This window comes from Microtus oregoni, unplaced genomic scaffold, assembly GCF_018167655.1.
Source record: "Microtus oregoni isolate MIOR12 unplaced genomic scaffold, Mior012 000072F_ref0000427, whole genome shotgun sequence".
NCBI lineage: Eukaryota > Metazoa > Chordata > Mammalia > Rodentia > Cricetidae > Microtus > Microtus oregoni.
The window spans coordinates 5815768-5841830 of NW_024543979.1; the positions used below are offsets into that span (position 1 = coordinate 5815768).

Below are 26063 nucleotides of genomic sequence, written 5' to 3' on the forward strand. Positions count from 1 at the left end.
CTTCATGTGGAGAGAGGCCCCAGTCCTTCTGACAGCAACTTTAATCTTAAACAAATCTATGTAGTTTTGAGTTACTCTAAGATAGTTTTTATTACACCAACATCAGCATGGGGAAGGGAAGAGGCCTCTATACATCAGAAGAGGAGGTAAACTCCTACCAGTGTATATTAAAATTCTCTTACTTTGTCATTGGTTTCTTGGTATTTGTGGAATTTCATCAGGATAGCTAAACCAACAAAAGCCAATATGTTTCACAGACTCTAGGGAGACTTCCAGAGGAGACAGTTGAAAATCATAATAATCTGTATACTCCTTTTGAAACTTCCTCATATATATTCTCCTATAAACTTACTCTGTTGTGCACCCATATTATCCCCCTTAAATATATAATCACATGTGAGAAGAAAAAAAGAGAGAAGGCACACAGGCTTGTCCATCTTATTTATATGGACACATTCAGTCATTTAAAACCCATTGTCTGAAACACAATTAATAAAACTCAGAGACTGAAATTGGGGTTCAATCTAAACACCCAAAAAGCAAAATATCCAGTCACTGGCTCTTACATTGACCTTAGTCAAAAATGGAGATCCTGCCTCCAGGAATCTCAGAATGAGAGTGTATTTGAGAGCTGTTTCCTCCTGTTTTATAATCCTCTCTAGTACTGGGATTAAAGGCATGCAGCACTGTGATTAAAGCCATGCACCATCCAGTTTCTAAGGCAAACTAGTTTGGCTACTGAAATTAAAGGTGTGTGTCACCACTGCCTGGTCTGTGAAGCTGTTCAGTGGGGCTGTTTTACTCTCAGATATACAGGCAAGCTTTATTTATTAAATGAAATGTCACTGTATTTCCCCTTTTTGTCTAAAATAAAAAAGGCCATGACTAATGTCAGAAAACTATATACAATAAGTACAATGACTATATATATAATATATGCAAGCAATAAATACATCAACAATATCTAGTCCATTTGCATTTGACAAATTCAGAGAATATATTCAATGTCTATCCTTTTTGGTGAGTCCAAAGTATTATACATAATTTACTTTCTATCATAATTTGCTTTCTACATCTGGTAACTACAACTATAACTATCTGTTCTTCAACTCCTTCAGAGACCCAAGAAAAAAATAATACTAATCGAGTAAGCAGGAAGTGCAAGGAAATGACTTCCAAAAAAATAAGAGGATTGACAAAAACAGCATCTGGCTTCCTGGAGAGTCAACCAAGGTTTTTCTGCAATGTTTGGGTATCCATCGTTGGTCTACAGGCTAAGCATATCTGACAAACTTTTCTGTGGAGCAGGATATTCTGTGTCCTGCTTATTTAATTAGGATAGAATGCTGTCAGCAGTTGAGGCAGGGGCATTTTCTTGCCTAATGGCTTACTTTTGCCACAAAGAAAGAAAATTCCATGTGGAGTTTCTTCGATGCCCATTATCTTCTCTGAAGTAGAGTGGTGTTGCCAGGAGCAGATATGTCTTGTTGTCATAAAAAAGAAGAACCCGGGTTTTTAAAACATCTTAAATGTCATATTCTGTAGATCTCTGATGTGTTTGAAGATAACCTGTCTATTTAAAATATATCTGTTTGACCTTGAAAACATACCTAATGTGACTATAAGTTCGATTATAGTAGGTGACTAATTACTAACCTCATTTCATTATTATCCAAAACATTTGGTAATAATAATTTTCAAGGGCTAAAAATTTGCATTACATGGTTAAATGAGCTGTAAAGGTACAATATGTTGAGCAAGGTTAGAAATGTATATACAGTATATTTTAACAAAATTAATCTCAAATTTGCATCAATATATAAAATTTGTCTACAATATACAAAGTCCAATCCAATGTAAAACATTTAAAAGTAATGGTTGCTTTTTAAAAATAGATTCAATAATCTACCTTACTGTTATTCTTATAAGTGGATATGTTATTAAACTGACCTCTAATGAGTTGTTGTGACACCCTTAGATTATTGGACCTCAGACCATCATCAGAAAAGCTTCCTTTTGCAGGAAACAGTGATTAACACAGACCCACCACAGGCCAACATACAAAGAGAGACTGCAGGGGATCCAGCCCTGATTTAGACATATGTATTTCACACCCCTCCCCCCAAGGATCAAGGATCATGAAAGAGGGGTGAGAGAGATTGTAAGAGTCAGAGACTTTGAACAACTAAAGCAAGATAGTGTTTTCCTGCCACAATTGGACAGTGCCATTTATGAATACAGAGCAGTTGACAACGTGGGTAAGATCAAGCCAGACAAAAATCCCTGCATGGAGAGGAGAAGTAGACATGAACTCCTATCTCTACCTGAGGAGCTATTGGAAGTTGATGGCTGCTGAGAGGAGGAAAGCCATTTTTCTTTAAAGATGTGTTTTCTGAGATTCTACTCATGCTCCAGTAAATGGCCCAAAATGCAGGTACATATAGGCACAGCTAAGCAGACACAATGCATTTACAAAAAGCAAAATAAAGAATGATCCAGGGATGGGGAAATGGCAAGAGTGACCAGAAATATAGTAGTTACTTTTCTGGTGTTGTGACACAATACCGTGATGAAGACAACTTGTAGAAAAGAGAGTTCTTTTTGCCTTGGGTTTCCAAAGTGATAAGAAGCCATCTTGACAAAGAGGTATAGCAGCAGGCAGCAGGCAGCAGGCAGCAGGCAGCAGGCAGCAGGCAAGAAAGTTGGAGAGGAAGCTGAATGTTCCCATCTTCACATGAAGGTGGGGGAAGGAGTAGGGAACAAAACCCGCCCCTCACCCAGGGACAGACTTTTACCTTCAAGTCTTTACCCGACTTGAGTCCAGAACCTCTCCAATAACAGTACCTACAGCAAACCAAGTGTTCAAGTCTCTGAGACTTAGGGAACATTTCTCATTCTAAATTCCACAGGGAAGAATTTGGGAGGGAGAACATGAAGTGGACTTCATCTAAAGACTTTATTTAAGAATCTCTAAAGCAAAAAAATAATTAATAACATATTTTTTGAAGATTTACATTACTGGATGGCTATATACTTATATGGCCATTTAATAAGAATAAAAACAAAAATTAGCATATTCTCAATGACATGCATCTTCCATTGCCAAGCTACAGCATGCTTCTGCACTAGCAGAAAGGATATGAACATTAGTACATTCTATTTACTTGGTATGCTTTATGGGAAAATGTGGGATCTGGCTCCATTTATTGGTTGATCGATTTACATTAAGTGTGCAATATATGGGCAAAAAAGACTAAGACTGAGTAACCATGAGCAGAACCATGAGCAGTAACCATGATAGATGAGCAAAAGTATGTGAATATTGGAGACTGATTAGTACTTAGAAGTCTGGGATCTCCTACTGCTCCTATCACTTTTCACAACCCAAGTGAACCCTGAGATAGGCTCCTTGTGCTGAGCACTTACACTGATCATTGTCGTAGATTATTTCAAAATGTGTTACATTTGCTTATGCTGTAGGACATTTGCTTAATGATGCAAAAATGTGCTGCATTCTTTTATGTTGCATTTGTTTAACTCTGTGAAGCTGTGATTCTTTGCCTGTGTAAAACACATGATTGGACTAACATAGAGTGGAATGGCCAATAGCTTGGCAAGAAAGGATAGGCAGAGCTTACAGGCAGAGAGAATAAATGGGAGGTGAAATCTGAGAAGATGGAGAAGCATGGAAAGAAGTTGAGGATGCTAGAGGCCAGCCACCCAATCACCCAGTCACACAGCAAACCATGGAGTTATAGTGAAAGTAGATACACAGAAGTAAGAAATAAAAAAGTAAATGGTAGAAGGGGTACTTTAAAGAAATGATGGCTAGAGACAAGTCAAACAAAGATCAGGCATTTCTAAGTAATAATACAAATCAGTGTGTTTTTTTTTCGGAGCTGGGTGCTGGGCCACCAAAACAGCGAAGAGTAAAGAATAGAAAACAACCATGGCCTTTGCTTTGTCATTAGAGACTAATAAACCAAATCACCTCTTCTATGCTTAAAACAACATGCAAGTCTCTCACAAGCGTATGTAAAGCAGGCTGCAGTCTGTCTTGTTGTGGGGAAAGCAGTTAATCACACTATTTCCTTCACATTCCAATTTACTATGGTTTTGTAATATGATCCCAAGAAATGTCTGTTAAGAACTCCCTAGAAAGGGTGTGTTAACTACACCATAGGACTGACATCAGAGCAGCAGCCATAAAGCCTAGGGAAAAAGGTGGCTCTTTACCTCCTACAGACCATAATACGCTTTAGCATAAGTCTTCTGATGTGTCAATCATGTACATGCTCTAGAAGGAACACAAGGAAAATTTTACCCTTAGTAAAACACAATTCACACTCACCAGCATGAAAACAAAGTAGATGGCCACAATTACTGTTGGTAGTGCTGTTGTATTCTCCCCTGCTCCTATAGACAGGGGCAGGGAACTGGTAGTATATGCCAACATCATGATGGTAAATAACATAGTGAAGAAACCCTTCACACCTGATTTTACTCCTTAGAAAGAAGAAAGCAGGGTCAGTTCATCTACCTAAGTCAAGAGAATTCTACATATCTAAAATAATACTTTAATAATAAATGAGACTAGTGGCAGTTTCATGATGGGATAATAGACAAATATATTGGTATAGATTCTTGTATATTGATACAAAGTTAAATTATATTGACTATTGTACGCATGCATGTTTCTACCTCTGTTTAAAACATTTTTATGTATTGACATATATTGTATTGATATATATATATATTGTATATATTTACCATATTGCAGTGTACATTTCTACCTCTGATTAAGATACTTATATAATATTTGTGTATTGATATATATTTACCTACTGTAATGTATATTTGTACATTGTTTATATTTGGAGGTCATTGTCCTCATTTGTTTCACAGTCGTTTATTGTCTTAGTCTTTAAGTTAGATATTGAGAATTATATAGACTAGTTGTCATCTAAGTTTGTCATTTATAATTAGACTAATCAGGTTCTTTAGATATATAGAGATTATACTCAGTATAGATAGATAATCTTCAACCTCTTCAAAGAGCTGTAGAAAATGGCCTTTAATCTAACTCAGAGTTTCGTGATAGTGAGACACAATTGCTCCTGGCAACACCACTCTGCTCCCGAGAGAGCTGTGGAGTCTCTGAGCTCACTTCCTCTTCCTCCCAGCGTTCTGTTCTGTTTACTCCTCCCACCTATCCTCTAACCAATAAAATGGGCCAGGGCAGTTCCTTTATTAGCCAATGACCTTCCTCCATCAGTTTCACAGCCAACCAACTTCTCTGGGTCTCCACCTGCCACCTGGTCATGTGAATACTGTGAGCCAAATTTGGGTACTTTGGAGGACTAGCAAGTACTCTTAACCAATGATCTTCTCTCCAGCGCCATCAAATGGCTTTATTTTTATACTTGTCACAAAAATACCTTACCATACAATACCTGTTCTCCTCTATATATAATTATGAGCAATTTACAGGATCCAGACAGGAAGAGTTACAGGAAACTGGCTAAAATATTAGCACATTCTCTCACAGGAGAATCAGCAATAGAACATGTTCATGTCTACTCTCCCCTGCATTTATTATAACTATATTAGTAATGAAATTGGGATTAGGACTGTGCCAGTTAGCTTTATGGAAATTTAACACAGGCTAGGGTCATTTAGTCATTCAACTAAGAAAATATTTCCATTAGATTGATCTGTAGGCAAATCAGCGGGGCCTTTTCTTGATGAATGATTTATCTAGGAAGTCTTCAACAACTGTGGATGAAACCATCTTTAGGCAGGTAGTCTTAGATTCTATAAGAAATCAGGCTGAGGAAGCCATTAGGATCAGGCCAGTAAGTAGCACCCTCCATGGCCTCTGCTTCACCTCCTATCTCCAGGTTTCTGTCATGAGTTCCTGCTCCGACTTCCTACTGGTGACCCTCTCAGAGGAACAGCAGGTGTCAAATGAAGTTCAAGGTGTCAGAGCACCAGGAGGCAATTCCCTGATAGGCAAGGCACTGAGACAACAGACCCCAGAATGTCTTTTGCTTCTTTTGTGCCTTTGCATGTTTGCCACTGCTATCCTTCTCTAATCTGGCATGGTGAGAATGGGTGTGGGAGATCTCCACTCCCCGTAAAGTAATGTGTTTCTCTCATGGAAACATACTGTTCTACTGGGCATTTTCACCTGTGAATTATTATGAAGATGATTCTTTCCTAAGATATACTGTCTAACTGATAATAATAATAATAATGTTATTTTAAACAGAGTTTTGATGAATAAAAATAAATACAAGGTAATGTCACACAGCAATAGCCTATGAGGTTCACATAAGAAGCTGTATAGGTGGAAGTTCAAGTTAATGATTAAGAAAAACAATTGAATCACCAGGAACCAGAATGACTCTAATTCTCTTAATGCTGAATGTCTCAGTCACAGGTTTTGGTGTACATTATTAGCTGAAATAAAGCCTTACAATAACTTCAGGTTAAATCAGGTGTTTTGATAAGAGCTTTGAGATCAAAAACCCCAGGAAACAATCTAAACTTCACAAGAACACTTCACAAGAATATCTGAGTTATAGATTCATTTGGTTAGGTCAAAAATACAAGGCAGCCCAATTTTTTTTTCTTTTTTTATTGAGGAAAGGAGAAAAAAAAAACAAGTTTCCACCTCCTCCCACCCTACGCCCCCTCCTCCCACCCTTCTCCCCCTCCCCCCACTCCTCTCCCCCTCCCTCTCCAGTCCAAAGAGCAGTCAGGGTTTTCTGCCCTGTGGTAAGACCTAGGACCTCCCACCTCCGTCCATATCTAGGAAGGTGAACATCCAAACTGGCTGGGCTCCCACAAAGCCATCACATTACGTAGGATCAAACCCCCGTGCCATTGTCCTTTGCGTCTCATCAGCCCTCATAGTTCGCCATGTTCAGAGAGTCCAGTTTTATCCCATGCCTTTTCAGTCACAGTCCAGCTGGTCTTGGTGAGCTCTCAATAGATCAGCTCCACTGTCTCAGTGGGTGGGTGCATCCCTCGTGGTCCCGACTTCTTTGCTCATGTTCTCCCTCCTTCTGCTCCTCATTGGGACTTTGGGAGCTCAGTCCAGTGCTCCAGTGTGGGTCTCTGTCTCTATCTCCATCCATCACCAGATGAAGGTTCTATGATGATATGCAAGATATTCGTCAGTATTGCTCAAGGATAGGGTCATTTCAGGTTCCCTATTCTCAACTGCCCAAGGAACTAACTGGGGACCTCAGCTTGGGCACCTGGGAGCCCCTCTAGGGTCAGGTCTCTTGCCAACCCTAAAGTGGTTCCCTTAACTAAGAATTGTGGTTCCGTGCTCCCCTGTCCAACCTTCCTTTATCCCAATCCTCCTGCTTTCCCAAGGCCCGACCTCCTTCCCTTCTAACTTTTCTCTCCCCATCTCCCCTGACCCCCAAGGCAGCCCAATTTTTGCTAGCTGATGTACTTTCCTTGCTAGGTTTGGTTGGTGATCAAAGATGATGATTAATTCCTTGTGCCCACTTTGCCCTTCATCTCCTGATATAAGAAACTGTTGCTTAGTGGGTAAGCACCCCAAAGATTTAAAGTACAATTTACTGACTCTTTTTTACATATAAAAGATTAGGTTTATGATTCCTTTAAGATTCCTTATAAAATTAACTTTCAAAACAAGTAAAAAAGTAATTGACTCTTTTTTTGTAACTGCAAAATGAAGCCTACTATAAAAGACCTGACTGAGAAAAATATGTTGCTTGCCTATACAGATAACAAGTTGCTAGAGCATGAGTGTGTATGAGTTTTTGGAATAATTTGTTTTTCACTTGCAATATGTAAAATGTTTAATCATGTGAGGGATATGAACAACATGCTGGGGTTTCTTTACTCTTTGTTTTAACTTTCATTGTAATCATTCACTTAAAAAAACAGATGTAACCACAGTGTAATTTTGATATTGACTGAAAGATTTTGCTGATGTGTATAAGCTGTAAGAAAAAGAACAACGATAGCCTATAAGGAAAACATCAAGAATGAGAGAGTTTATTTCTTCCAATTCTTTGTCTGTTCCTCTATTTCTTTAGGAAAATTTTTCATTTCCTCTTTAAGAGCCTCTATCATCTTCATAAAGCTATTTTTAAGGTCATTGTCTTCTTCATCTTTGTTGGGATATTTAGTCTTGCTGATGTAGAAACAGTAGATTCTGGTGGTGCCATATTGCTGTTTATGTTGTTGAATATATTCTTATACTGCCACAAACCCATCTGGATTTGGGGTAATTATAGGAACAGAAATTGATTATTCCTCTAATTGGTCCAAGTGGTTTCTGTGCCCCTCCAATTATAATAATGCATTGGCTGGTGGCGGAGTGACATGGATTCAGTAGTCTTGCCTGCAGGCTGACTGTTGGGGCTCTTCCTTTATTTGGTGCAGCAGTCATGGAAAAGGCAAACAAAAAAAAATTTGAATAAATAAAAAAAAACAAGAAAAAAGCAATCAAATAGGTGAAAAACATAGTTCAAGACTTGAAAATTAAAATAGAGACAATAAAGAAAACACAAACCAAGGGAGTTCTGGAAATGGTAAACCTGGGTAAATGAACAGAACCCACAGATGCAAGCATAACCAACAGAACAAAAGAGTTGGAAAAGAGAATCTCAAGTGTTGAAGATACAATATAGAAAATGGATTCATCGGTCAAAGGAAATGTCAAATCCAATAAATTTCTGACACCTGGAAATCTGAGACACGCTGAAAAGACCAAATATAAGAATAATAAAGATGTAAGGAAAAAGAAGAACTTCAGCTCAAAGACACACAAAATATATTTAACAAAATCATAGAGGAAAACATTTTTAACCTAAAGAACATGCCTATGAAGGTAAAAGAAGCGTAAAGCAAATAGACTGGACCCCAGCCCCCAAAATATCCCCTCTCTACATGATAATCAAAATACTAAACATAGATAATAGAGAAATATTATTAAGAGCTTAAAAACAAAATGGCCAGGTAGCATATAAGATCAGATCTATCAGAATTACACCCTACTTCTCATTGAAGATTCTGAATAACAGAAAGCCTTGGACAGATGTTTTAGAGACACTAAGAGAAGACAGATGACCGCTCAGCCTACTATACCCAGAGAAAGTTTCAATCACCATAGATGGAGAAAACAAGATATTCATGACAAAACCAGATGCAAATAATGCCTATCCAGAAATCCAGCCCTACAAAATGTACTAGAAGGAAAACTCCAAAACAAGGAAGTTCAATGTATCCATGAAAACACAGGCAATAGATACCATACCAGCAAATCTCAAAGAGTTGAAACACACACACACTACCATCAAAAATAACAGAAATAAACAATCACTGGTATTAAATATTCCTTAATATCAATAGACTCACCATGCCTATAAAAAGGAACAGGCTGACAGAATAGATACAAAAACCACATCCACCCTTCTACTTTATACAAGAAACATACTTCAACTTCAAAGACAAATATCACCTCAGATGAAAGGGTTGGAAAAAGGTTCCAATCAAATAGACCTAAGAAATAACCTAGGATAGCTATCCTAATATCTAAAACAAAAACAGATTTCAAACAAAATTAATCAAAAGAGATGGAGAAGGACATTTTATACTTATCACATCAAAAGTAAATCAAAATGAAGCCTCAAATCTAAATAATTATGCCCCAATTACAAAGGTACCCACTTATGTAAAAGAAACATTACTAATTCTTAAATCACACATCAACCCCCCTACGCACACATAGTAGGAGGCTTCACCATGCCACTCTTACCAGTGGATAGGTCTTCCAGACAGAAAATGAACTGAAAACAAGAGATCTTATTTTTCTGTCATAATTTCTCTATGAAATGTTCTATGGACTTCTATTATGTTCATTTGAGTCATAATATGACATAATAAACATGTACAGAATATTTCAACCAAACACAAAAGAATATACCTTCTTCCCAGTACCTCATGGAACTTTCTCTAAAATTGACCACATAGTCAGTCACAAAACATCTCTTAACACATACAAAAAAATTGGATAACCCTGACATCTTATCAGATTAATATGCTTAAAGTTAGAATTCAACCACAACACTCATTGCAGAAAGCTAACAAACTCATGGAAACTGAACAATGTTCAAATGAATATCCCTTGGGTCAATGAAGAAATAAAGAAATTAAAGATTTCCTACAATTCAATGAAAATGAAGGCACAACATACCTAAATTTATGGGACACTATGAAAGTAGTACTAAGAGGAAAGTTCATAGCAATAAGTGCCTATAAAAGGAATTTGGAGAAATCTCACACCAGCAATTTAACAGCACACCTGAAGGCTCTAGAACAAAAAAAAGACTCACCCAGAAAGAATAGCTGCAAGAAAATAATCAAACTAAGAGCTGAAATCAATAAAATAGAAACAAAGAAAACAATACAAAAAAAATGAAACAGAGTTGGTTCTTTGAGAAAATCAATAAGATAGACAAATTCGTTTTTTATTGATTTTTATTGAGCTTTACATTTTTCTCTGCTCCCCTCCCTGCCTCTCTCCTCCCCCCTTAAAACGTCCCCAAAATGTTCCCATGCTCTCAATTTACTTAGGAGATCTTGTCTTTTTCTACTTTCTATTTCCCATGTAGATTAGCTCTATGTAAATCTCTCTTAGTGTCCTCGTTGTTGTCTAAGTTCTCTGGGATTGTGGTTTGTAGGCTGGTTTTCTTTGCTTTATGTTTAAAAACAACATATGAGTGAGTACATGTGATAATTATCTTTCTGTGACTGGGTTACCTCACTCAAAATAATGTTTTCTAGCTCCATCCATTTTCCTGCAAAATTCAAGATATCATTATTGTTTTCTGCTGTGTAGTACTCCATTGTGTAAATGCACCACATTTTCCTTATCCATTCTTTGGTCAAGGGACATTTAGATTGTTTCCATGCTTTGGCTATGGTAAATAAAGGTGCTATGAACATAGTTGAGCACATGTCCTTGTGGCATGATTGAGCATCCTTTGGATATATACCCAAAAGTGGTATTACTGGGTCTTGAGGAAGGCTGTTTCCTAATTTTCTGAGAAACTGCCACACCAAAGGGGCTATACCAGCTTGCACCCCTACCAGCAATGTAGAAGAGTTCCCATTTCCCTAAACCTCTCCAGCATAATTTGTCATCAGAGTTATTGGTCTTGGACATTCCTACAGGTGTAAGATGGAATCTCAGAGTTGTTTTAATTTGCGTTTCTCTGATAACTAAGGATGTTGAACATTTCCTTAAATGTCTTTCAGCCATTTTAGATTCCTCTGTTGTGAGTTCTCTGTTTACATCTGTACTCCATTTTTGTATTGGATTATGTGTGGGATAATTGTCTGTATTCTAGTAATCATGTTTTAAATAAATGCTGATTGGCCAGGCAGGAAGTATAGGCAGGTCAATCAGACAGGAAGTAGAGGTGGAACAAAGACAACAAAAGTATTCTGGGAAGCAGAAAGCTCCATCCGCACTCCTGCCTAGACCACTGAAGAAGCAGGATGTGAGCCACTCCTCTGAGAAAAGTACTGAGCCATGTGGCTAACATAGATAAGAACAATGGGTTACTATAAGTTATAAGAGCTAACAAGTAGCCTGAACTAATCATTTATAACCTAATGTAGACTCTCTGTGTGATTTTCTTTGGGGGCTTGCCAGCTATGGGGTACTTGGCAGGACAGAAACCCCAACAAGCAGGCCCCTCATGTTACAATTACGTGTTCTTTTGGTGACCAATTTCTTGAGTTCTTTGTATATTTTAGAAATCAGACCTCTGTCTGATGTAGGATTAGTAAAGATCTTTTCCCATTCTGTAGGCTGTCGTTTTGTCTTGTTGACAGTGTCATTTGTTTCACAGAAGCTTTTCAGTTTCAGGAGGTCCCATTTATTAATTGTTTCTATCAGTGTCTGTGCTATTGGGGCTGTATTTAGGAAGTGGTCTCCAGTGCCAATGCATTCAAGTGTATTTCCCACTTTTCCTTCTCTAAGGTTCAGTGTGGCTGGCTTTTTGTTGAGGTCTTTGATCCATTTGGACTTGAGTTTTGTGCATGGTGATAGATATGGGTCTATTTTTATTCTTCTACAAGTTGATATTCAGTTATTCCAGCACCATTTGTTAAATATGTTTTCTTTTTTCCATTTGATATTTTTTGCTTCTTTATCAAAAATCATGGGTTCGAAGATATCCAGGTCTTCTATTTAGTTTCATTGGTCCTCCTGTCTGTTTTTATGCCAATACCAGGCTGTATTCAGTACTGTAGCTTTATAGTAGAGCTTGAAGTCAGGGACTGTGATTCCTCCAGAAGTTCTTTAATAGTACCGGATTGTTTTGGTTATTCTGTTTTTGTTTTTTTTTTTGTTTGTTTTGTTTTTTTTTTTTGATTTTCCATATGAAGTTGAGTCCCATTCTTTAAAGGTCTGTGAAGAATTTTGCTGTGATTTTGATAGGCATTGTGTCAAATCTGTAGATTGCTTTTGGTAAGACTGCCAATTTTACTATGTTAATTCTCCCTACCCGGGAGCATGGGAGATCTTTCCACTTTCTGGTGTCTTCTTTAATTTCCTTTTTTAAAATATTTATTTATTTATTATGTATACAATATTCTGTCTGTGTATATGCCTGCAGGCCAGAAGAGGGCACCAGACCCCATTGCAGATGGTTGTGAGCCACCATGTGGTTGCTGGGAATTGAACTCAGGATCTTTGGAAGAGCAGGCAATACTATTAACCTCTGAGCCATCTCTCCAGCCCTCTTCTTCAATTTCTTTCCTCAAAGATTTAAAGCTCTTGTCATACAAGTCTTCTACTTTTAGTTGCTTTGAGATATTTTATGCTATTTGTGGCTATTGTGAAGGGTGTTGATTCTCTGATTTCTTCCTTAGCCCTTTTATCATCTGTTTACAGGAGGGCTACTGATTTTTTTGAGTTAATCTTGTATCCTGCTACATTACTAAAGAGTTTATGAGTTGTGAAATTCCTTGGTAGAATTTTTGAGATCACTTATGTAAACTATCATATCACCAGCAAATAGTGAGAGTTTTACATCTTCTTTTCCAATTTGCATCTCTTTGATCTCCCTTTTGTGTCTTAGTGCTCTATCTAGGACCTCAAGAATAATATTGAATAGATATGGAGAGAGTGGACAACCTTGTCTTATTTCTGATTTCAGTGGAATCGCTGGGAGTTTCTCTCCATTTAGTTTGATGTTGGCTGTTTGGTTGCTGTAGATTGCCTTTATTATGTTTAGGTATGTTCCTTGTATCCCTGCTCTCTCCAAGACCTTTATCATGAAGGGATGTTGTATTTTGGATAGACAAACTCTTATCCAAACTAACCAAAAGGTAGAGAGAGAGAACACCCAAATTAACAAAATCAGAAATGAAAAGGGGACATAACAACAAACACTGAGGAAATCCACAGAATCATTAGGTCATACTTCAAAAACCTATACTCCCAAAATCAGAAAATCTAAAAGAAATCCACAGCTAAGCACTGGACAGAACTCCCAGCATCCACTGGAAGAGAGGGAGGATGGATTATATGAGGAAAGGCATGAAGATCATAATGGGCAAAACCATAGAGACAGCTGACCTCAGCTAGTGGTAGCTCACTTACACTGACTTACAACTGGGGAACCTGCATAGAACTGAAGTAGGCCCTCTGAATGTGGGTGACAGATGTGTGGCTTGGATAATTTCTGGGTCCACTGGCAGTGAGAGAATGATTTATCTCTAATTCACTAATTCATTTTTTGGAGCCCATTCCCTATGAAGGTAGACCTTGCTCAGACTCATTACAGGGAGAGGGACTTGGTTCTTTCTCAGTTGATATGCCAGACTTTGCTGACTACCCATGGGAGTCCTGACCCTCACTGAGGAGTGGTGGAAGGAAGGGGGAGAGGGAGAAGGGGAAAGAGAGAGCTGTGTTTGGCATGTAAAATAAAAAAAAAACTTCTAAATAAAAAATTTTTTAAAAGAAAATAATATTTTTCAAATACTGTATCAAATCTGCATGTTATTTCTACATTCATTATAATACAAAAAATCTCTAGTAAAAATACAGTTTCATAAACAGCTTTTGTAGTATTTCATGATCAAGTCTTGGAGATTCTTCTCACACTGAACTGCTGTTTTGTTGGCACACAGTGGAGATGAGCTTTTCTACTTATGTTCTTCTACTTTAGACTTGCCACAGTTGTGCAAACTAAAACACTCTCCCCCAAGAGTAAAGATGCATTCTCTTGCTTTGTCACTTACCTGCTATGCTGAATACTATAACAGTAAATAAAATAGTTGGAAATAACCTCCTGGGTACCAGCTCAGCCAGCAATTTCCCAAGAAAATATGATGACACTCTGTAGTATCCACTGGAATGCTCACGTCTACAGAGACAAAGATCATGTTATACATCCTTAGATTAGTCCAGAAGGCACAGGGCAGATGCTGGCTACATTGACTACTGTTATGACAGGGAGCCTCACAGGACAGTGTTCCCTATTGTCCAGGCTGACTCCCAAACATGTTCCCATCTTAGTGACGAACATCTCTAGGCCATCAGCCTTATGATATTCTCACTATGATTCTCCTCACCAAAGAACTCTCCCTTTTGTCCACTCTGGGCACACAACAGCCCCTCCAAGGAAACAACCTGATGTGCCCACTCTCAACAGAGTCTCTACCCCTCTGAGGCTAGTTCCCTGATGGGCAACTCATTTATACCTCACCTCAGACAGTGGTCATGGAGACTTCTCTCCTTCCAGTTCTTATGAAGAAGGTGACACTGTCACGCTGAGGTCACAGTGCAGCTTCAGGACATTACATCCTTCTCTATCATTAGCCTTACTTTAGGACAGATGTAGTCCTTCAATGATCTGTATTTTCACCATGAATATTTACTACCATATACCAAATCTCATCCTTTCCCTTCCTGGTTCTTCCAAAACTTAAGCTCTTCCCCTCCCAGTGTCTTCAGTGCATCTCTGTATTTTTTTTTTCATTTTTAAAACAAGATCACCAGTGCAGGCTGGCACTAAATTCCATATGTAGCCAAAACTGATCAGCTGCCTTTCTCTAGCCCAGCCCTAAGTGCTGGCATTATAGAAATACAGCCATGCTCAAGGATTTGTGGTACTAAGAACCAAACACAGAGTTTCATGCACACAAGGCAAACACTTTTTTTAATGAGACCCTTAGCTCCTCTCTGATGACTCCTCTCCTTGACATGTACTTGGGGGCAAATCTTGGTCATCTTTGAGAGCAGGGAATCCTAAGGATAGACCACCAGGAAAAGTTTCTTCCATGTTTGAAAACACAGGACATAAACAGCTCATTTCTACACAGCTACTGTCTGGCTCTTTCCAGCCCTCCATCAAGAGGACACTGATCCTTGTACAGCTGTACCTCTCCAACTCCAGTGTGCTGGTGAACCCACTATACTTATACTCCATTAAACCCCTAACATCCTTCTTTGGGGCATCATGAATTTTCTGGGGTTTTTTTTTGTTTTTTTTTTGTTTGTTTGTCTTTTGTTTTTTTTCCAGGCCCATACAACTGTGTTGTCTGCAGCACTGGGATCTGGTGGTCTCATCCCAAATTTGAAACTTTTACTGAATAGCAAGCAACTCTGATCTTGATTTCCCACCCAATTTTCAGATAATATTAGTAAACTCTTCACATACTTTAAAAATCATGATAACACATGAGAAACACACAATTTCATAATTTGTGCATTTTCAACTAAATAAGTAAGAAAAGAGAATATCACTGGTAATTTATGAGATAGCATTCTAGGTCCAACTACAAATGTAATTAACTTGATCACCAGCCCATGCTGTCTGCTTCTGGAGCAGGGGTTACTCACAGAAAGCGATTACTGTCAAGCACGAAGAGCTCACCAGCAGTCACACTGGTGAGACACTGGAAGACTGTGAGCAAAAATAGCAGGCTGGCTCTGCCAAGAGAGAATGGAGGCAAAAGCAAGAGCAAATTCAACATTAGGATCATTTCTTTGCAATACACATTGTTCTGTAGAGTAAATAATATTACACAGGCTTATTCTTTTTTTTTTAAATTTATTTATTTATTAAGGATTTCTGCCTCGTCCCCACAACCGCTTCCCATTTCCCTCCCCCTCCCCCCGATCAAGTCCCCCTCCCTCATCTGCTCGAAGAGCAATCAGGGTTCCCTGACCTGTGGGAAGCCCAAGGACTGCCCACCTCTATCCAGGTCTCGTACGGTGAGCATTCAAACTGCCTAGGCTCCCACAAAGCCAGTACGTGCAGTAGGATCAAAAACCCATTGCCATTGTTCTTGAATTCTCAGTATTCCTCATTGTCCGCTATGTTCAGCTAGTCCGGATTTATCCCATGCTTTTTCAGACCTAGGCCAGCTGGCCTTGGTGAGATCCCAATAGAACATCCCCATTGTCTTAGTGTGTGGGTGCACCCCTTGTGGTCCTGAGTTCCTTGCTCGTGCTCCGTCTCCTTCTGCTCCTGATTTGGACCTTGAGATTTCTGTCCGGTGCTCCCGTGTGGGTCTCTGTCTCTGTCTCCTTTCATCGCCTGATGAAGGTTAATATTCCTGAGGATGCCTATGTGTTTGTCTTTGGATTCGCCTTATTTAGCTTCTCTAGGAACATGAATTATAAGCTCAATGTCCTTTATTTATGGCTAGAAACCAAATATGAGTGAGTACATCCCATGTTCCTCTTTTTGGGTCTGGCTTACCTCACTCAGGATAGTGTTTTCTATTTCCATCCATTTGTATGCAAAATTCAAGAAGTCCTTGTTTTTTACTGCTGAGTAATACTCTAATATGTATATATTCCATACTTTCTTCATCCATTCTTCCGTTGAAGGGCATCTAGGTTGTTTCCAGGTTCTGGCTATTACAAACAATGCTGCCATGAACATAGTTGAGCATATACTTTTGTTGTATGATAGGGCCTCTCTTGGGTATATTCCCAAGAGTGGTATTGCTGGATCCAGGGGTAGGTTGATCCCGAATTTCCTGAGAAACCGAAACACTGCTTTCCAGAGTGGTTGCACAAGTTTGCATTCCCACCAGCAATGGGTGATTGTACCCCTTTCTCCACAACCTCTCCAGCAAAGGCTATCATTGGTGTTTTTTATTTTAGCCATTCTGACAGGTGTAAGGTGGTATCTTAAAGTTGTCTTGATTTGCATTTCCCTGATCGCTAAGGAAGTTGAGCATGACCTTAAGTATCTTTTGGCCATTTGAACTTCTTCTGTTGAGAATTCTCTGTTCAGCTCAGTGCCCCATTTTATAATTGGGTTGATTAGCCTTTTACGGTCTAGTTTCTTGAGTTCTTTATATATTTTGGAGATCAAACCTTTGTCAGTTGCAGGGTTGGTGAAGATCTTCTCCCAGTCAGTGGGTTGTCTTTTTGTCTTAGTGACAGTGTCCTTTGCTTTACAGAAGCTTCTCAGCCTCAGGAAGTCCCATTTATTCAATGATGCCCTTAGTGTCTGTGCTGCTGGGGTTATACATAGGAAGTGGTCTCCTGTGCCCATTTGCTGTAGAGTACTTCCCACTTTCTCTTCTATCAGGTTCAGTGTGTTCGGACTGATATTGAGGTCTTTAATCCATTTGGATTTGAGTTTTGTGCATGGTGATAGATATGGATCTATTTTCATTCTTCTACAGATTGACATCCAGTTTTGCCAGCACCATTTGTTGAAGATGCTCTCTTTTTTCCATTGTATACTTTTAGCTCCTTTATCGAAGATCAGGTGTTCATAGGTTTGTGGGTTAATGTCAGGGTCTTCTATTCGATTCCATTGGTCGACTTCTCTGTTTTTATGCCAATACCAAGCTGTTTTCAATACTGTAGCTCTGTAATAGAGTTTGAAGTCAGGGATGGTAATGCCTCCAGACAATCCTTTATTGTATAAGATTGTTTTGGCTATCCTGGGTTTTTTGTTTTTCCATATAAAGTTAATTATTGTTTTCTCCAGATCTGTGAAGAATTTTGATGGGATTTTGATGGGGATTGCATTGAATCTATAGATTGCTTTTGGTAGAATTGCCATTTTTACTATGTTGATCCTCCCAATCCAAGAGCAAGGGAGGTCTTTCCATTTTCTGGTGTCTTCTTCAATTTCTTTCTTCAAAGACTTATAGTTCTTGTCAAGTAGATCTTTCACTTCCTTGGTCAGGGTTACCCCAAGGTATTTTATGCTATTTGTGGCTATCGTGAAAGGTGATGCTTCTCTGATTTCCCTCTCTCACAGGCTTATTCTTTAAAAAATAAAGCACGGATGGAGAAATGGCTCAGCAGTAAAGAGTGTTTGTTGCTCTTGCAAAGGACCTGGGTTTAGTTGGCAACAACTACAGGATGGATCACAACAGTCTGTCACTACAGTTCAAGGGGAGCCCATGTTAGCTAGTTTTATGTCAAATTGACACAAGCTAGGGTAATTTGAAAGAGGGAACCTCAATTGAGAAAATACCTCCATAACATCCAGGTGCAAGGTGTCTTCTTAATTAGTGATTGATGTGGGATTCCCCTCTGTATGCTGTGAGTATGTTTTATTATCATTGGTTAATAAAGAAGTTGCTTTGGCCTATAGAAGGGCAGCATATAGTGAAAGCAATATGGGGGGGGGCAGAAGAGACACTGCTAGTAGCCTGACAGAAACCAGGCCTGATGGAGGAAGGTCATTGGCTAATAAAGGAGCTGCCTTGGCCCATTTTATTGGTTAGAGGATAGGTGGGAGGAGTAAACAGAACAGAACACTGGGAGGAAGAGGAAGTGAGCTCAGACTCCACAGCTCTCCTCTCGGGAGCAGACGCCTCAGAGAGAGGCCATGCTCCCGGCTCCTGGGCAGAGGCACACGATGAAGCAAGCCACCAGGTCAGACATGCTGAATCATACCCGGTAAGACCAGTGCTCACAGATTATTAGAGATGGGTTGATCGGGATATCAGAATTAGCCAGTAAGGGCTAGAGCTAAAGGGCCAAGCAGTGATTAAATGAATACAGTTTGTGTGTTGTTATTTCGGGCATAAGCCTAGCAGTCGGCTGGGGTGCTGGGAATGCAGCCCTGCCGCCCTTATTACTACAGATTGGCGTCCAACGTCGGGCTATTTTGCCCCCAACTCAAGCGGGTAGCCCGCTAGCTAACACAGCACCCTCCCGGGTGCTGTTTTTCAGTTCGTGACTCCGGCCCCAGTGCCAAGTCCGAGACATACTCGGCTACACAGGCCCATTCTGCCTGCCTTGGCTAAGTTTTTCAGTGGAACCCCACTGCCTGAATTAGCAGAAGCTCAAGTACCTGTGGTTTTGCAACAAAAGTTGCCACAGCATCAGATTTGGTCTGATACAAAGTGACTTGTCCGGGCAGTGGTGGTGCACGCTTTTGATACCAGCACTTGGGAGGCAAGGGCAGGCGGATCTCTGTGAGTTTGAGGCTGGCCAGGCAGTGGTAGCGCACGCCTTTAATCCCAGCACTTGGGAAGCAGAGGCAGGCGGATCTCTGTGAGTTTGAGGCCTGCCAGGCCGTGGTAGTGCACGCCTTTAATCCCAGCACTTGGGAGGCAGAGACAGGCAGATCTCTGTGAGTTCGAGGCCAGCCTGGTCTACAAGAGCTAGTTCTAGGACAGGCTCCAAAAACACAGAAACCACTACTGGCAGGAACCGATCATTGCAGGTAAAAAATTTTTCTTTTATAAATAAAATGTCTGAACACATTACTGTTCAAGAATTTAACAGTTTTTTTTTAATTGTACCATGTGGGAGATTTTACAAGAGGTGTCTATCACCCCACATCTATGGATCCTTCCGGGATTCATAGTTTTCATTGGCACCAAATGGTTTGATAATAGAAATATGATAAAGTCTTTACGAGACGAATCCAGGATTCTTAAGGCAGAGACTGAACGCTTAAAAACAATTGAGAATGATAACAATCTTCTCAAGAATCAGTTTGAAGTTCTCCAGGCTGATAACAATCTTCTCAAGAATCAGTTTGAAGTTCTCCAGACTGGTAACAATCTTCTCAAGAATCAGTTTGAAGTTCTCCAGGTTGATGTTAAGGAGAAATTCATTACTATGGAAGAGGGAACAGCTGATCTGGATTGTAAGTTTCAGTCCCTTTCTGTAGGAACTGAAACATTAGTGGCTGATATTAAGGAGAAATTCATTACTATGGAAGAGGGAACAGCTGATCTGGACCATAAGATTCAGTCCCTTTCTGTAGGAAATGAAACATTAACTGAGAGAATCAAAACTGCTGAATGTGACAATTGGATTTTGTCTAAAGCTTATGACAGATTGACGGAAAGATTGTCAATACAAGAAGGCACGGTTTATGCCATAAAAATTATATCCAAAGATGAGATGTTATCTCTAACGGACAAACTTCATACTTTAGAATCCTCAATGAAGGCTTTGGAACATAATTCTGGACAGGAGATTCAGACATTGCAGAAGGCAATGGTGAATAGAATTGAAAAGGTTGAGGAATTTCTAAATTCTGATGAAGAAGAGCAAAGGGTAGAAAGGCAAATTTTAACTACATCTGTGGGTAAGTCTCTCCGGGACAATTTCCACAAAGCTCTACCTACAGCTCTACCTGCCTTTCCAGTAATAACAACAGAGAAGGTGATTGGTTCCAAAAACCCTAGGGTCATCATGGAGGATACATGGGAGCCTGTCCGTATGAATGATCTCAAGGAAATAAAACAGGCTGTCATGACTTTTGGGATGCAAGCCCCTTTTGTTAAAGAGATGCTAAGATCTTGGGCCACGACAAGCAGAGCAACCCCCTGGGACTGGCTCCAGCTGAGCTCTGCTGTACTTGAGAGTGGACTGCAATTGAAATGGAAATGCTTATTCAGGCAAGAGGCTAGACTCTTAGAACGGCAGGAAAAAGCGGAGGGAATTGACATTTCCCTAGATCAAATTATAGGTGAAGGGCTCTTTTCTGATCCTCAGGAACAAGCTAATTTGGATGAAAACACACTCTCCATGTGTACTACAGCAGCCTTAAGGGCTTGGGACAGGGTACAAGACCCAGGACAGAAAATGGAATCATTTGTCAGAGTTAAACAGGGTCAGAGAGAACCCTTTAGTGACTTTTTACAAAGATTAACTAAGGCTGTACAAATAGGGATATCTGACCCAGAAGCAAGACGTATAATGATTGAGTCTTTGGCTTATGAAAATGCAAATGTGGAATGCAAAAGGATTTGGGTCCTTTAAAGCTCAGATCAGCACCCTTGGAAGAATGGGTCTTTCATACACTCAATGTTGATACATTTGATTATGGCACTGAAGCATGGGTAGAAAAAGCAATTTCCAATGGTAAAAGGAGACACCAGCATACCAAATGTTTTAATTGTGGCAAAATGGGTCATATGAAAAGGAATTGTAGACAACGGATTTTCAGAAATAATAATAATAATGCATCTTTCAGAAATAATAGTAATAATAATGCATCTTCTAGAAATAACAGAAATAGGAGGAAATGCAAGTTATTAAGGTGTGTACCTGCAAGTCATAAAGGTCTGATGCAAGGTCTCAGATTTCTCTCTCATTATACTGCTATTCATAATCCTAACATTAATCAATAAAATTCTGATCAGCTATTAATCTAGCTCTGGCAGAGTGCTACCACTACTATATTGCAAGATCAAGATTTTAAATTCTCTTTGGTAGTTCTCTACCTAAAAGATACATTTAATTGTGCAAAAACATCTGTCATAGTCATTTCTGACATAAGTATACTATCTTTTCTACAAAACAAATTTCAGTACAAATTATAAACAATAAAATGCTAATGTGTGTAAAACTTATGTTTTCACAAACTCAAAGAATTCTTGGGAGTTCCAGAGAACTGAATTGAAGGATTCACCTTAAACAGGTCAGATACACCATTCTCTCAATTACCAGACCCTAAGATCCCAAGTCTTCCCATCTCTCCTTGGTCCTGATATTCTCCCCTTCAATCACCAGGACCTAAAGAAAAAAAATTTGTCCTAAACTTAACCTTGTCCTTTACTCTGGCAACACCTCACCAGGTCCAAGAGACACTGGACAGTTCCATAGAGCCTGGAGAGCAGTGAAGCATCCAGCTTTCCCAGGACATGGTCAGCATTCCAGCTTTCTCAGATGCCCCAGGATTTCGACACCCACAAATCAGCAGAAAGCTGTCTTGAAAACTTGACACCCTCATACCTTTAGCCTGTCATGCCTGACTCCTCATCATTTTATGATAAAAGAAAGACGGAATGTTATGATTATGCTGGACTTCCCTGTCAGTACCCTGTCCCCTTAAGAGAAAAGTTCCACCCACTCTCAATTTCTCCCTTTCTAAAGAGGCAAGCTGGTCTCAGCTATCTTCCCTTTCTCTCTCCCCACCATTCTTCTGAAGAGTCAGCTCTCTGCCTCTCTCCCCTCTTCTTTCTTCTCTCTCTCTCTCTCTCTCTCTCTCTCTCTGTATCTCTCCATTCCGCCTTCCTACCCTCCTAAACCTTCCTAATACCCTCTCCCTAAATTAAACTTGATACTCCCCAAGCTTTCTCTGCATGGCATATTCTGTTTCCTGCACAGTCCCCCACCTGCCATGGGTACCACCAAGGTCCCTTTCTGTGGTAAATCTTTCAAGCAAGACTTCCAACCTCCTGGAACTTGGGAAACAAGAGTATGAGGATCGCGGCAGACTGAGGTCAACCTGGGCGACATGAAAATTTCTGGGTCTGTCAGGTCACAACTGTAGTCCTGCTTCAAAGAGCCAAACAACAGCAGAACACCTGAGCACCACATAACAAATCATAGAGGGAGGCCCTGAGCTTCTCCTCTTCTCCTAATGAGCCAGTCTTCTTTTCAAGACTTTAGTTCATTAATTGCATAATCTTTTTTTTCTCTCTCTCCTCTTCCTCCCCCCCCCCCCCACCTATTCCCTGGTACACAGAGAATTCTCTCTTTCTCTGTCACCAATAAATTGTCTTCAATTTCTGTCTGTGATTACTTTCCTATGCTTTTATCAACAAAGCCAAGAACTTAGAAAGGGAAAGTTGTGGCCCTGGCTATACTTACCATACTTACATTTACTTTCTGATCTGATGTTTGAGATATTATAATTGTAAATTGACAACCTATAGTTATACATTTAGGTATAAAGATAATATGATTCAGGAAAAAATTGTGAAATTATATCAAACTAAATTAGGTGATGTCCATCACTATAACCATACATCATTTTTATAGTAACACATTAGAAAAGTATTCTCAGAAACTTTGAAATATGTACTAGTATTTGCTGGATTTAATATACTACAGCTTATCTCAACGGAATAAAATCCTACTTCTCCTATTTAACAGATTTTATATTCTTCACCCATCTGTGTCTCCTCACTCCCTACTGCCCTGACAACGTGTGCTATGCTACCAGGAGGTCAATTCCTTTACAATCCGCATGTCAGTGAAACACATTTGCCTCTCTGAGTTTGGACTATTTTACTTTGCATGATGTAAATCATGTAAATAAAGATAGAATCGTCAATTATATCCAAATTGTTACAAATTCCCATGTTGAAGAGAAGCAGCATTCCGAGTCACATCTGCTTTACAGTTTATGTGTTGGCCTTAACTTGGTTACTGTGCATTGTGCTTCAATGAGCATCTGACTTCACATGTATTTTAGGTCAATGATTTTTAAAAGGCATGTAAGTAAGTACAGGATAAATGTCTGTGTCAAATTATTTCTTTTAATGCCTTCTACTTGATGGTTGGCTGCTACCTCAATCTTATAGTGATTTTGAGCCAAAGTAGCTCATATATGGCAAAATTCAAACCCAGTTCTTAGATATAAGTTGGACAAAGTACAAGGACAATACTGGAACCAAACATGAGAAGCATCTCTAGCCCCCTGAAAATTATTGATGAAGAAAATATTGATATTGCCCCTGAAAATAATTGAATAACTTTATTTCATAGATGATGTTGAAGAAGTGTTCTGAACTGTCCTACATATGTTTCTTTCACTTTGGTGAACACCCTGACCAAAATCAACTAATGGAGAATGGGATTTGTGGGTGCCCACAGACATGGGTCCACTCCACCTTCACTGAAGGTCAGAAAGCTTTACTCTTTCAAAGTTATCGACTAGAGTTCTGGCTTAAGTAGTAGTTACAAACAAGACATTCTGACCTAGGGTGTGGTTATTTGGTGTTTTGCATATTAAAGCGGGACATAGAGATGGATCCATTCCACCTTGACCAACAGAGGATTACAGCCTATTCCTGCTCCTTCAAGGAGATAACAGGAGCTTTTACCCAGGGAGTGCCTGCCTACAGGATACTTTATCTTAGGTGTAGTCACTGTGTGTCCTGCCTAAAGTTTCAGAATGTTTAACTCAGGAAATAGTGGCTTGATATCTCAAGTAATGAAGCAAGTCATTGTTCTATTTATTCTTTGTATCATGTTGAAAGAGTCCTTTACCTTCTTTCCTCTCTATTTATTTGGGGTATATAAGCATGTGGAAAATAAATGAGGGCATATTTTGTATTCAGAATTCACTGGATTGCCCTCCCAGTTCTACCCTATGGCTCTGTATTTCTTGCCTATCTCTGTTCTTTTTACCTAATTCCTCTAATCCACATGCCTCTACCTTGGAACATGTGAAACATGTAGAGGTTGCACTCCAACAGGGATTTTTCTGGCTTACATATCCAAGTCACAGACCCCTAGTGATGTCAGATAAGAATTCAAGGCACAATCTTAGAAACAGAGATAGAAGCTGAGGCAACAAAGTAGGGCTCCTTACTAACTTGTACCTCATGAATTGCTCAGCCTAATTTCCTATATAACTCAGAAACACCTGCCCAGAGGTGGCACTGCTCCCATTCAGCTGTCCTTCCCACATCCATCATTATTCAAGAAAATGTTCCACAGACTCGCTCATAAACCACCCTGATAGATGCATTTTTTCCTTTTCTTTTCTATTTTTTTTTTGAGACAGGATTTCTTTGTGTAACAATCCTAGCTGTCCTGGAACTAGCTCTTGTAGGCCAGGCTGGCCTCAGACTCACAGAGATCTGCTTGCCTGTGTCTCCTGAGTGATGGGATTAAGGGTGTGTGACACTACTGCCCAGCAAGGGCATTTTCTTAATGGAGGTTCCTTCTTCCCATATGGCTGTGGCTGGTGCCAAAGTTGACAAAAACCTAACCAGCATGCAAAAGCATCAACCACTAATCAGGAAGACTGGAATAAATCACACACAATGGCCATTGTCACACAATCCAACTTTTTATATAATACTGGAAGAGAGAAAGTGAAAAGTACAAGTTAAGAGCATTTCACAATTTCTAAAAAGAATATGAACAGCTAATAAAGTTCTTCTTTATGTCTACATTTTCCAAGTACATTTCCATATCAGGTTTTTTTTTCAGAGTTTATGTCTAAATGCTTACTGTGACAGTGTCTACACTATCCATTTTATTGTCTATGCTGCACTTGGTTGAGATGTGCCATCCACACAGGCACAAATCAGGTACTATCAGGTTTGGAAAGCATTCAGATTTGGTCTTCAGGGAAGGTGAAGAGGACAGACTGGAAACAGATGTATCAAGCACCTCAGTGCAGACTAACTTCTGATCCACACAGAAGGCAATTCATAGAACTGATTTTTATATTTATTCTTTTTTCTTCAAGTTTAATCGGTGTTTTCCACACATCAAAACATTTTGTGGGGCTGTGAAGTTGACCCACTGAGCAATGGGCCATGTAGCCATGTATCCATGAGGACCAGAGTTCAAATGCCTAGGACACATGGAAAAGTCCCTAGCACAGCACTTCTCATCTGTAACCTCAGAGATGTAGGGTTTAGGGGTGGACCCTTGGAGCTTATCAGCCAGCCAGTCTAGCCAAGTCAGTGAGCTCTAGATCCAATGAGGGATCTGTTTTGTAAAAGAAAGTTGAGTGGCCATCACATAAAACCTTTTGTCAACATTTGACCTCTGTGTGAAGACACATACATGCTCACCAACATGC

At 39.5% G+C, this 26063-nt stretch overlaps 1 protein-coding gene across 1 annotated transcript in view; it reads right to left on the minus strand.

The window, feature by feature from the left end:
* LOC121440939 (ATP-binding cassette sub-family G member 3-like) overlaps positions 1-26063 on the minus strand; it is a 64671-nt gene that overhangs the window by 8496 nt on the left and 30112 nt on the right. Inside the window, 3 exon segments of the mRNA XM_041641977.1 lie at positions 4352-4506; positions 14305-14429; positions 15908-15997. Of these exon segments, the coding sequence (XP_041497911.1) occupies positions 4352-4506; positions 14305-14429; positions 15908-15997 (370 nt within the window).